The sequence below is a fragment of the Antechinus flavipes genome, chromosome 3 (genome assembly GCF_016432865.1).
Source record: "Antechinus flavipes isolate AdamAnt ecotype Samford, QLD, Australia chromosome 3, AdamAnt_v2, whole genome shotgun sequence".
Taxonomy (NCBI): domain Eukaryota; kingdom Metazoa; phylum Chordata; class Mammalia; order Dasyuromorphia; family Dasyuridae; genus Antechinus; species Antechinus flavipes.
The window spans coordinates 296,503,077-296,517,219 of NC_067400.1; the positions used below are offsets into that span (position 1 = coordinate 296,503,077).

Below are 14,143 nucleotides of genomic sequence, written 5' to 3' on the forward strand. Positions count from 1 at the left end.
GAAATAGATTTCATTTCTATTCTTATCTTTCATTCTCATTGTCACAACCCTAGTGCACGTCATCATTCCCACCCAACTGTGGCACCAAATCATCCTACTATTTTCCCTTTACCTCAGGAATCTTCCTCTGTCAATTCATCCTTCACATTTTGGCAGATTCATCTTTCTTGTGCCTAATAATAAGTATTTTTGCTTATAACAGTAACAAGTGTGAGAAGAAGGAAGATTAATTTTTGTCTTTAAGTGAGGAAAAGAGAATAATGATAATCTCACAAAGATAATTTTTCATTGGTCAGCTACATATACAAATAGCATTTCACTGGATCCACTACTTTGATTTGGAAAGATCTTAGAGAAAACCTAATCTCCCACTATTTACAGAAAATTAGAGGAATTAAGCAGTTTTCCCAAAGTCACACAGGTTGTGAGTCGCAGATCCAGGATTCCAACTAAAACCTTTTGTTTTTCTTTGACTATGCCTGTAAAGTAATTTAAGTAAACTTTCTCTTTAACAGTAGAAAACATTCTCATATCATATTTATATTGCCTACCATATGAATAATTACATTATGAAAAACTTCAAATAACAGTCATTTCTTGTCTATTTACATAAATGAGAATGAGGGGAGAAAGAGAAGGGGAGAAGGAGAAGGGAAAGGAAGAAAGAGGGACAGGGAGGGAGAGAGAGAAAGAAGAAAGAAATAAGAATAAAGACACTCAGAAAAGAAATATTTGAACCCATCTGGTCAAAAAATTACATTATGGATTTAATTACCACTTTATTATTTTAGAAAAAATCTGTTTACAAACTTAGATAAACTCAAATTTATAAGGAAACTCATTAGCCTTCTCTTTGCAATCCTCCATTAGATAGGACTCATTGTCTCTTAAGATATCTTATACCACTTTCAAGCTAATTCTTAGGAAGTTTCTCTCTCTCTCTCTCTCTCTGCATTAAAGCTAAATCTGATTCTTTGTTGCCCTCTGATGCTGAGCAGGACAAATCTAATTATTCTTCTATGTTAGAGTCCTTCAGACATTTGATATCCCCCCCTAAATCACTTACCCAGGGTAAACCTGCTCATTATCTTCAAGTGAACATTTGTGGTATGATCTGCAGCCCTCTCATCATTCCATTTACCCTCTTCTGAATGGGCTTCAGCTTGTTTATGGCCTTCATGTAATGTGGCATCCGAAAAGGAAAAAAAAGTTCCGCAGATGTGGTATGACCAGGATAGAGTACAGCAGAATTATCAATTCTCTTTCTGGAGACTCTTCCTCTATTAATACAGCAGTGTAACATTAGCTTTTATTTATTTATTTGGCTACAAAGACACATAATTGACTTATATCAATCTTGTAGTCCACTAAAACTCCCAGACTTTTTTTTAAAATATAAAAGCCATTATGTAGCCATATCTCATTGTTTCTGTGTTTGTGGAATAGATTTTTTTTTTTAAGAATCCAACAATAGAATTTGACATTTTCCCTATAAAATTTAATCTCATTGGATTATACACATTATTCTAAGCTGTCATTTTCCCCTTCTTAACATGTTTCTATTATATTAGCTATTCCTATCAGCTTCATGTTATATCTACAAACCTGATAATCATGTCTTCTATAGTAATAACAATAGTATTAAATATTATTATAAGTAATATTACCATAGCACTTACTATGTGCTAGGTATAATGCTAGCCACTTTACAATTATTATCTCATTTAATCCTCAGAATAACCCTGAAGGTAGATGCTATTATTAGCTCCATTTTACAGATGAAAAAATTGTTAACAAAGAGATTTGTTCATGGTTACACAGTTAGTCATCATTTTAGACTATATTTGAACTCTGATCATATTGATTACAAGCTGAGCACTCCATTCACTGTGCCACCACCTTCCTCATTAATTAAAAACTTTGACTGGGAGCAAGGGCATATTCCTAGGACATTGCATTAGAGCCCTGCCCCAAAATGCGTCTAGGGTCTAGTATTCAGCCAGTTCTGAATCCTTCTGACTATACCATCTCTTTCACAAGAGTAGCATAATAGACTTTGCTAAAAAAAAAAATTGTTGATATATATAGTAAATGCGTTTATATATCAAAAAAGGTAATGTGGTTAATCCAGTATGGTCTATTCTTTATTATGTCAAGATAGAGTTTAGGTATCTTCCCTTTTGAATTTCTCACAAACTATCCCTTTAATAATGTATTCTAGAATTTTGCCTAAAATAGAAATCAAGCTCACTCGCTTAGAATTTAGACTTTACTCCTTTTGATTTTTTAAAAAATTGGAACATTTTCTCTTCACCAGTTCAGCAACACTTTCTCCTCCATCATCTTTCAGAGATTAACATCAGCCCAGCAATCACCTTTGCTGTATCTTTCAATAATGTAGGATACTTTTTCCTCTCATCCTGGCAACTTAAAAACACTGAAAGCAACTAGATAGATGTTATCTTACCATACTTATACTAATCTTGAATTTCTATGTTCTATTCATTTTTGTTCCATTCTTCATAGTCTATCAGTCTAGTTAGGGAGAGTGGGGAGGACAGAAATAAATTAAGAGCTGAGCAGGAGGGCCTCTCATCACTGTCAACCATTATTATTATTACATCCACCCCAAATATTACATTTTTCCTTTGCTTAAAATACTGCAGTAGTTTCCTACCATCCTCTAAATAAAGTCTTAACTTCCTAGACTATCATTCAAAGTTCTCTCCAGCTGGAAGATTTGCTGATCTTTTCAGCTTTACCTCATACTATTCCTCTCCAAGTTTATTGTGGTGAAACCTACCATCATATTTTAATTTTTTTCCATGATCAAACACATATCCAGAGATGCCCAGTGACATTATTCATGCATATGCAGTTTTCCTATTTCTATGCCTTTGCTCTCAGCAATTCCCATACCTGCAATTCTTCCATCTTTCTCCCATCTCTTTCTGTTGTATTTCTTTTTGTTTCACCATTTTCTAATCTGTTTAATAATTATTGTGTTGCTATTACATATTATATATGATACACCCCCAAGATGGTAAGTTTCATGTGGCAGAGACTTTATTATCTATATTTCTCACCGATTATCTAAATTCTCCCCCCTTTCTTTTGTTCTCTTCCTTCCCCCTTTTCTCACTTTTAAACACCAACTATATATAATATATATTGAAGATATATATATATATATATATTTATATACATGTATAAAGCAAAGCACTATTAAACATTCCGTCTTCTCATCTCATATATCTAATCAGTTGCTAAGTCATGTTGTCATGAGTCAATATCTCTTGCATCTGTTCTCCTCTGTCCACTCACAAAGCCTTCTCTCTTGAACAAATCTTCATCTCTCTGACCTGGCTATTGCAATAGCCTCCTAACATGTGGGAAAATGATTAGATTTGCCCTTCTTGACTCCCAGAAGCCAGACCTAAAAGAAAAGAAGAGATGATTTTCTCCATCAGAAAAAAACAAAAAACAACAACCCACAATCAATAAACAATTAGAACTTTCCAAAATGGAATGAAATAAACTATTTCAAGAGACATTGGGTTTTTCTTGGAAATCTTCAAATAAAATTTTGACCACTTCTCCTGTATGTCATACTGGAAATTCCTTTTGGGTCTGACTTGTACATTATCACTACCTTCTAAGTCAAATTCTATAATTCTGCAAAGCCTCTCCATCTCACAAAACTGACAAAGTTGTATTCCTAGAGCTCATGTCTAACATGTTGTCTTCTCACTCGGAAAATACCAGTGACTCCTTATTACCTCTAGGACCAATTACTGTGTACATATCTCTTTCCCCACAACTTCTACTTCTCCTTAAGGAACTTACATTGGATAAATCAATCAAAAAGTAGTTGTAGCACAGAATCAGTTACATAATAAGTGATTAATAAATGCTTTCTGATTAATTTATCCAATGTGAGTTCTTTAAGAAGTCAAAAATATGGGAAAGAGAAATGTATACTGTATCTGTGACTGTTAAATTCATTGTAAACATGAATTCAAACCATGTCTATTTTTGAAGTTGATCTTTTCCCACACTCCAGATTCTACACCCAAAACCCTGCTTCAGTTATTCATGCAGTTGATCAAAGAACAAAGATGAAGGTTTTCCTGAATTATATGCCTCCCCCCAAAACAAGTCTGGCCTATATCACCTATATGATAATCAGATCAGATAAAGAAAAAGGGCATTCCCATATAGAAAAATAAAATGCATAAGTAAATATCAACTATCCACAGGAACGGTCTGGTTAATCTCAACATCCAAATGAAGAACTATTAGAATATTGATGTTATACTCAAAAAGTGGTATTATCTCTACTACAGTAATCTTTATTACTTGGGTAAATTCTTAGCTTTCTTGCTTTTTAATTCAATTCCATAAATATTTATTAAGCACCTACTCTGATGTTTCTGCCAAATCACCAACTTCAATAGATATAACAAGTGAATAAATATTACTATACCCAAGCCTTTGATGCTTGAACACATTTTGTGAATTTAAGTGGTGATTCAAATATGCTACCTTTTATTATGGCTAATAAATATGTTTTATCATTATAAAAAAAGGAAAATTAAAGGAAAGAGCTAATTAGATTCTCATAAATTGTTTGAGGTTAGAAACTGAATCTTGCCCATACTTGTAAACTCCTATGCCCTGGCAGCATCTAGCACAGTGCCTTGCCTATGGCTAAGTACTCAATAAATATTTGTTAAATTTGCTGAATGAATGATCTTTGGGAATCCCCTTCTGAACAATAATACCCACTGGAAAAGTCAGTAGATTTCCTGTCATTATAGAATGATCTGCCAAGTGGAAGCTCCCCATGGCAGTGAAACTTGGCTTATATATCTTTGGAGATAATCCCCATAGTGTCTAGCAGAGTCTTATATATCAAAGGCCTTGCCAAAATCCACTGATTAAATGAATGAATGACACAATAGTCAGTGAAATATATGGGCCTGCTAATTGTTTTTCCATACTTCATTTTTTAATGTTTTGGAGTCAAAGATTGAACCTATAAAGAGTAGTTCCTAAAAACATTTGCCAATATTATCCAGATATTTAAACCACTCAACAAACCAGATTTTAGTACTTTTCAGGATTAATTTAGTAACAATCAATTATTTTTATCACTATTGTTGTCACCTTATAGACATAGCACTTTATGCTTTTCAAAGTCGTTTTTGAAGTCTCAATAGATTTTTCCATTACTATCCAGGAGGGAGAAAATACTTCTATATCCAGAGTAAACTTGAATGATGATAAGAGAGGGAAAGTATCTTCCTCAAAGCAGAGGGGAAAAAAGCCTTGTATTTTATTAGGAAATCTTTGATCAAGTTTTACCCAAAGTAGTGTTATTCTTTTGTTTTTAGCTATTATTTTCAACTAGAATAATAAATATATGGCTTTTAGTCATTAATATTTCTTCTTAATATAATGGCTTACAAAGACAAATAATATTCATCGACAGAATACATCTTTAATACATATCTGGTTAAAGATCAGACCTGTCACATGGGGTGAACAATAGATCTTTAAAACGTGGTGATAAAAAGAGTCAGTACCAAATATTATTTGCATGGACTTTTAAACCTGTAATCTGCAGGCAAAATATATGCTTGCTGCTGTGGGCCTTTGGATTTTATTTTATGCAAATGTTCATATTGTTTTATTTTCTTTCATTGTTTGCTTGCAATGAGAACATTTCTTGTCAGTATCTGAATAGATCACTGATTCTTGTCCAACATATTCAGGGAAACCTACAGTTTTTTTTTTGTTTTTTTTTTGTTTTTTTTTTAAGCATTTGTCTTTTCACTTCCACATGAGCAAAACCAAATCCTGGAGAATAACCTGCAGTTGCTTTTCTTATGAATATTAACTTTCTGTAACCAAAATTTATGTAAAGGCTTGCCTCTAAAATTTTTCTTCTTGAATAGAAACTACAAATATTAGTAGAAAGAAATGCCCAAGGAAGTTATATTATGCAGGATTTAATCCTGAAATATCTGAATAAGCCTGTGTTTAAACCTGAAGTAAAAAACTTCTTTTTATTTTAATTTGTAGGAAAAGCCTGATGGCAGCCCAGTATTTATTGCCTTCCGATCCTCTACAAGAAAACATGTGCAATATGATCAAGTACCGGAATACAAAGACAGATTAAGCCTCTCGGAAAACTACACCTTATCCATCAGTCATGCGAGGATCAGTGATGAAAAGAGATTTGTGTGTATGCTAGTTACAGAGGATGATGTGTTTGAGGCCCCAACAGTGGTCAAGGTGTTCAGTAAGTAGTCTCTGGAATAATTGTTAAATGGAATCAATAGCTATGATTAGCAAAATTTTGCTTAGAACAATGACTGAGTTATCTGCCTTGTCTCTTTAACCAGCCTCTGTGGATCAGACCTAGAAATCATCATTCTGCTCATGTATACGGTTGGCATGGAATACAGGCAGCCTGAAATTCAAATAGTAGAGTTATAGTGGGAAGCCAGGAAATGTTGTCTATTGTTCTGCCTTGTAAATTTTCCATGTGATAAGAGATTTTACTTAATAATTAACTTGACCACAGTATTTAGATTTTGATTATTTTTACAAATAAAAGCCCTGGCATATTTTTTTTTTGGGGGGGGGGGCAAATTTTTTTTTACATTGAAATTTTAAAAGTCCATATTTGTTTCTTTCCTGTTTTTTGCATATATATATATATATATTTCAAAAATTAAATAAGAGTGATTCTCTGCCTATTTTGAGGGGAGGGGATTCACCAGTTTTAGAAATTAGAAAATTGCTTCTCTAGGCATGAGAGAATAACAGCTTCCAGCTTGAACGACTATGTGGGAGGGAGTAAGCGATTAAAAGAAGAGGTAGGCAGGAGAAAGAAACTTGCAAAGAACAAAAAGTCAGAAAATTACAGTAGTCACAATCACAAAATTAGTTTGCCTAATGAAAATATATGGCTGATGTTGAAATGTAAGTGACCCTGACAAGGAAGTGATTGTGGAGACATCCTAATTAAAACAAAGCAGCTTCTTGAATCCAACTAAAAACACCTCACCTCAGTTACATCAAAGAATTTTAGAAATTAGAGAACAAAGACATCCAATGTTACTGTATGGCAAACAGAAGCCTTTAAAATTAAGTAATCAAACCTTCACTTCAGAATGGTTGTTCACTTTTATTTTTCTTTTTTTTTTGCATTCTGATACCTTAACCACACCTAGAAATTATTATAGGAAGCAAGACACAGGGCTGACTAAACTAAAATATGTATAGTAATAATATATGCAACTAGACAGGAATTTCCCTAGGTACTTGTATCAACTTCAAAGTTTTTATATTAGGGTGGGATTCAAACAATGCTTAAATATTCCAGGAAAACCTTTGTACTCAGAAAGAGTCTCTAAAAATAAAGTCCATATTTCCATTGATTACTTTTCAGTTTCCAAGGCCTTTTTTCAAAAAGTCAGCCAAGAATACTGTCAAATAGTTTTATGAATCAAATACATAAGTGTTTATCTGTTATAGTCTCCTCCTTGTTGTATTCCAAATTATATTAGCTACACATCTATTTGACAATGTATGCCTTGGCTATAGTGAAGATCAGTGCTTGAGAATTACTTTGCAGAGCAATAGAATTGTATAAATATGTATCCATATATTGAATTTAACATATATTTTTACCATGTTTAACATATATTGAATTACTAGGGGATCTAGGGAAAGGTTTGGGGAGAAGAGGTGAATAATTGGAACACAAGGTTTTGCAAGGGTTAATACTGAAAAATTATCCCTGCATATCTTTTGAAAATTAAAAAGCTTTAATTTAAAAAAAGAGTTTCTTTGTAGAAGACACTCATTTGCATCCTCTTCCCCCCACTTTAAGGATAACAACCACTTGGAATGAAGCAATAAAAACTATTATGATTACTGGTCCTTATATTATCAATATAAGCAGATATAGAGAGTCATCCATGGTAGAGACAAAGTTAGACTTGCAAAAATGAAATATTTCTCTCTGTGTATATATGTACATATAAACTAATGAGTGGCTAGTATTTTATGTGTTTGTTAGCATGGTGAAAGTCAGCATGTCAAGATAATAAGAAAAGAAATGATGAAATAGTCTATATTTGGAAATTTATAAAAATTGATTGAGATGCCAAATAGCCCGGGGGGGGGGGTATTTGTTTTACAGAAGGAGGGGTTTGATCTGAGTAAGGGAATAGGCCTTATAGGGTTACCCAAGGAAATTTCAGTTGATCTATTTCAATAAAATTTGCAAGCTGTTTTAGAGCACAGAGGATTTCTATGATTGTGAAAACAAACTTTCCCCCACCTCTTCTGAATGTTGTTGAAAACAAAGTAACTCTCAGAAGCAGAATCTGCATTCCAGGCTCTGGGCCAGGGAGAATTTAAATAGACACAGTGACACACTCTTAGAAATGGTGTTTTTATACAAGAGACCGTGAGACTCTCCAAGTCTGACAGAATGAAGTGAACAACTCATGATAAAGACAATGTTTGAAAAAGCATATACAATCTTGACTTATTTTTTTTTAAAATGTATTTACTTTAGGTCATATTGGTAAAGTTAACAGCAGCTGTGACAAAGATGCTTTTATGTTATGCAGTGTCTGTATTGTAGTTGTTTAAGAGTAACCGACTCCATCAATCAGTCCTCTATTTCTCTTGTTGAGTCACCTAGCAACATACATGGGGCAACACACAGTTGAATATGGCTAATGAGAACCAATCACGGAGCAACTTATTCCAGATTACTACATACATGGGCTCAAAGAAAACTTGTTTATTCCAGCTAGTGGCCAAGGGCAGTAACTTGATAATGAGGGGTTCAGTTTTTGTTTTTAAATGTAACTTGCAAAGTAGGATTTATGCCTATAGAAAGGCACAGATTCAAAAAAAAATCCTTTAAAAAAACATAACCACAGAATTTTAGTAACTGAAACATCAATAATCAGAGTGATTGCATTGAGTCTAGACTTGGGATTAATGAAGTCATCCAAAAAAAAAAAAGACAGTTTGCTTTGAGATACATGAAAATGTTCTGATCTTAGATTATACAGAGCACAGAATTCAAATATTGTCTCTGGTGAAGAGACAGTGTGGTCTAATGAAAGGAACTTAGAAGACTTGGATTCTACTCATCTCCTATGTCTGTCTCTCCTTGCATGTTAATTGTTGGCACGTCAGTTCAACTCCTTAAGATCTAAAATACTTCATCTGTAAAATGGGGAAAAGGATTATACCAAAGAGTCAGGAAGACTCGAGTTCAAATTCAAGCCCAGACATTACTAGTAGTATGACTTTGTCATTGACTTTCTTTGTCACACTTTCTTCAACTATAAGAAAGGGACAATAATAGTATCTAAATCCCAGGGTTGTTGTAAGGATCAAATGAGATAGTTGTAATATGCCTCACATATAATGGTTGCTATATTAAAAACTAGTTATTATTATTGAGTTTTGAAAAATGCTGAAATTCAATTTTTACAATAGTCTGTGCATCTTCTAACAAAGTCCTATTCTGGTGCTTCGGTGCCAACACAGTGCAAATCTGGCATGTCTTACATCAAGCTAGAAAGAATTCAATAGACTTAACAACTGTCTATTGTCTGATAACCAACACATGGAGTTGTTGTTGTTGTTGTTGTTTTAATTTAGTTATTGTCCTTCATTCTCAAAAACCAACAAAATTAATATCACTATGTTGTAGTTAAGGTACAGTTGTCCAAATGTGTTTGATCAGACGAAATAGGAGATTGGAAAGCTCTACCACAGGTTGGACACAAATAATCCATACAAACATTAATAGTGGAAATATTGATGAATTTGCCCATCTCATATTTCTGCTCTGCTTTGCTTTGCTCATAAAGAACTTCTTTGATGTGAGCTTGCCATGCTGTGCAGTCCTGTGCCAGCATCTCCCATGTCACGCAATTGATTCCAAAGATCTTTAGAGATTTTGAGAGTTCTTGTATCATTTTTTTTCTGACCTCTATGGGAGTGTTTGCCTTGCGTGAGTTCTCCATAAAATAGTTTTTTAGGCAAACTTATTCTATGGAGAGCTATTGATATCTCTTGGTGGAGGAAATGACAATGTTCAAATCATGGATATTTTTGAAATATTTGAAATTTCACCATTATTTGGCTTTGACAAATTTCAAAATGAGAATAAGGAGAAAGGATATAGGGTTTCATTTTCCATAGCTCTTCACAGGTGGAGATGATGAGCTAGATCTAACATAGGAAACCAAATTCCCTCTCTACTCAGAGCTCTTTTATTCAGTGTTTCCTGTGACATGGTTGAAGTTGGTCTTAAGTCTGAAAGGATTGCCTTTGTTACAGCTATCACAATATGAGTGTTGAGTAAATAGGAGACTGTATCCTAGAAATTGGGACCAGTTAGCTTTCCCTGTTTGGAGGCTGATTGTAGAGGGTAAAGGATAAAAGTGACTCCATAATAACTACATAAGACTATCTTGTAATTTGGCCCTCAGTGTTTCTTGTTAGCATTTCTAACTCATATTGTACTGGGACTGACTGGGAAAGACCATATGGCCAAAAATGATATCTTCTGTACTAAAAAAATTTTTAAAGTACTTCATTGGTAATGAAATAATGAAAAAGCTAATGCTAATGATTTTATCATTTAATGAAAATTTTGGCATCCTGGGCCAGTCAAGGAGATAGGAGAGACCATACATTATAATCAATAACCAATTTATCATCCTTAATAGGGAAATAATTTGGGATGATGAATAGAGGACTCAATTTAGAATTAGAACATCTGTGTTTAAAGCCCAGTTCTGTTATTTGTTTAACAAAGGAGAGTATATGTGCAAAACATGTCCTAATCTTTGAAGCTCCATATAAATGTTAGCTATTCTATTTTATTACTATATAATTTCGGAAAAGTTATTTAGCCCCTCAATTTATTAATCTAAAAAGCGAGAGGTTTGAGGTAGATAGTTTATGATGAAATGTTAAGTTCTCCATAAAATGTAATGACATGTAAGTGATCTAGGCCATCTAGGTGCCAAAGTGGATAGTGTACTGGGTCTGAAGTCAGGAAGACTCAGCTTCATGAAATCAGATCCTGCCTCAGACACTTTTGAGCTGTATGAGCCTGGGTTAGTCAATTAAACTTGTTTGCCTCAGTAACTCATCTATAAAATGAGTTGGAGAAGGAAATGGCAAATCTCTTCAGTAACTTTGCCAAGAAAACCACAAAATGGGCTCACAGAGTTAGATACGACTCAATAATAATGTAAGTAACCTAATTCCCTCTCTCTCTCTTTAAATGGATCAATTTCTCTCTAGCCATTTCCCCTTCTCAACCTCATTCTTATGACTGTCTCACTGTAGCCTAAACTGATTTGAAATTTATGAATAATAAAAAAGCAAGAAAAAAGATACTATTTTGATAATAATAATAACCACCAGAATAGATATAGTGCTTTACAATTTGCAAACTGCTTTACAAAGATTGTCTAATTCTATCCTCATAACATCTCAGGAAGGAAGTATTATTATATATTAACAAAGGAGAGAATGTGTGCAAAACATGTCCTAAATTTTGAAGCTCACACATAGCTAGTAAGTTCTAAGTTGGAATTTGAGCTCAAGTCTTCCTGAATCTAGGTCCAGAGCTCTGTCTAATTGTCCCTTTGAAAATATATTAATTGGAAGTGAATATTAAGTGTATCTTAGCTTTAATTATTTGTGAGTGTATGGCATAGGATACTCACAAATGTTCTATATTTGGCAAAAAAAAAAAAAAAAGTCATAGCACAATAAAACCTCATTGTAGCCTATGGAGATTAACTTTTTGCCCCAGAATGAAGCAAGACTTCCAGCTCTATGTTTCTGTTGCTTTTTCCTCCTTTTTTTGAAAGTATGATCAGGTTTAAAATAAAAATTCTGAAAATCCAGAAAATTTTGCTATATTTTAATTTTAAACCTTTGCAATGTCATCCTGTGGTGATGAGGCTCCAAGCTCCCCCAGTAAAGAAAAGCATGTTATCAGGGAAGCAAAAAAAAAATTAACAGACCACATTCCGCCTCTTGTTATAGAGTTAGTTCCAAATGTCTTTATTTGTTTTAAGTGTCTGATGACAAAATTGGACTATAATTATTATCATTTAATTTAATGACTTTAATAATATAAATAACTTTATGGTACAATTTTCCTACAAATTTCATATAAAACTGAATTCTTAAAACATTAAAATATAACATACACTATTTCTTAAATATTTATGAATTGATATGTAATTCTGCTAATATAGTATATATCTTTATAACCCTTCACTTAATAACCACAGGTATGAAAGAAAATTACATGGAAAGATAATTTTAAGCAATGCAGAAATTTTGAAACAAAATTAACAGGGGTTATGTAGCTCAAAGAAATATATGTCATTTCCTTAACAATGTGAATCTCTCTTACAAATAGAGGTCTCTAAATGTAAATTTGACATCCCAAATTGCTTATTTGGGGGGGTAAGGGAGAGATGGGACTACTATTAAGTTTGTTTGCAATTTACTTATATTCAGAGAGGAAGAATATTTTTAAAACTAGCTTACAGTGCTGTCACCTATTTTTTAAAAATATACTAAACTTATTCTTATAACATACTTACTGGTTATATCTAAACATATGTACAATAACACCATAAATCACTGTTTTGTGAAGAGAATGAATACACATTTTATATAAAAGGAAGTAAATGTGTACCCTTATATTTCTGCATTGAATTTCTCATTTAATTTGGGAATTGGAATTTGAAGAACAGTACCCTTCCAAAAGCTTACTCCATTGTCTCTGATTTATATATCATGTTTTAGTGGGGTATATCAGAGTTATCCATACAATCCAGTCACAAAAAAATTACCATAGGTAGAATTAAAACAAGTTAGCTCCTTTCCATTATGTTCAGCTGCATTGAAAAAACAATGTTTCAGCTGCATTGACAGATGTCAATTTGTGACAAATTGGATAGAAGCTAACTTCAAGGCCACAAAGAGCTGACTTCAAATCTTGCTATCTTAGTTTTGTGTGATATTAAGTAACTCAATTCAAGACTAAGTGGCAGAAAAGGTTCCGACTTATTTTGATAGAGTTGCTTTACCTGGGAATCCTCCTAGAAAATCAAATTAAGACTTCAAATGGACCTTAAAGCTAACCTAGTCTCGCCCTCTCATTTTACATATAAGAAACAGAACAAGAGTAGAGAATGCCTTGCCCAGAGTTAGACAAGTATGAAGAGCCACGATTTAATCCTACTTCTCCTGACTCCCAGGATAGTACTTTTTTCACTTAATAGACTTACATATAGTAAACTTGGCTATCCAGAATCCTGAGGGAAAGCGTTTTTTGAATATCCACCTTTTTGAAATAGCTGAGCTTATCCCTTTAAATATCACATCATTGTTCATATTAGCCATCTGAGACAAAAATCTTTCCCAAAATGTATTATGCACTTTCATACCTTTTTTGGAAAAGAGTCTAGTGAGTACAATGTAACCTTTTCCTGATAACCCTCTGTCATTATGAATACCAATTATTAAACTGTGTTATCTAAGTAAGGAGATATGACTAGACAGCAATTCATTTGAAAAAAAGAGTTGAAGGTTCCGGTGGACCTCTTGCTCAAACTGAGTATGTGGTAAAATATGTTTGCCAATGAAGTTCACGTGATTGATTATAGGCTGTATTTAGAGAAGCATAGTGTCCCCTAATAGAGAACTAATGGTTCTATCCTTATCAGGCTACCTCTGTAGTATTTTGATCATTTCCAAATGTCATAGTTTAGGAAAGACCAGCTTGAGTAAAGCTTCTCACGATCATTCTATAGGAAGATAGACTGAGGAAAATTAGGATCTCTAAAGTTCTAAAAAAGAATACCTTGGTTAAAGCATAATAATATCTTTCAAGTACTGGAAGTGTATCATGGAGAAGAAGGAGATTTGTTCTTAGGAGTACTAGAGAGAAGAATTAAAAACAATATATATAATTTATACACACAGACACACACATATATAGATAGATAAATAGATATCATAGACATGAAATGGGCTGATTCATTTTAGATCTTTG

The 14,143-nt window shown here is 33.3% G+C and overlaps 1 protein-coding gene across 4 annotated transcripts in view; it reads left to right on the forward strand.

The window, feature by feature from the left end:
- ALCAM (activated leukocyte cell adhesion molecule) overlaps nucleotides 1–14,143 on the forward strand; it is a 250,115-nt gene that overhangs the window by 191,439 nt on the left and 44,533 nt on the right. For all 4 annotated transcript variants that reach the window (XM_051985221.1, XM_051985220.1, XM_051985223.1 and 1 more), the window contains exon 3: nucleotides 6,088–6,307. In XM_051985221.1, the coding sequence (XP_051841181.1) occupies nucleotides 6,088–6,307 (220 nt within the window). The remainder of the gene's footprint in view (nucleotides 1–6,087; nucleotides 6,308–14,143) is intronic.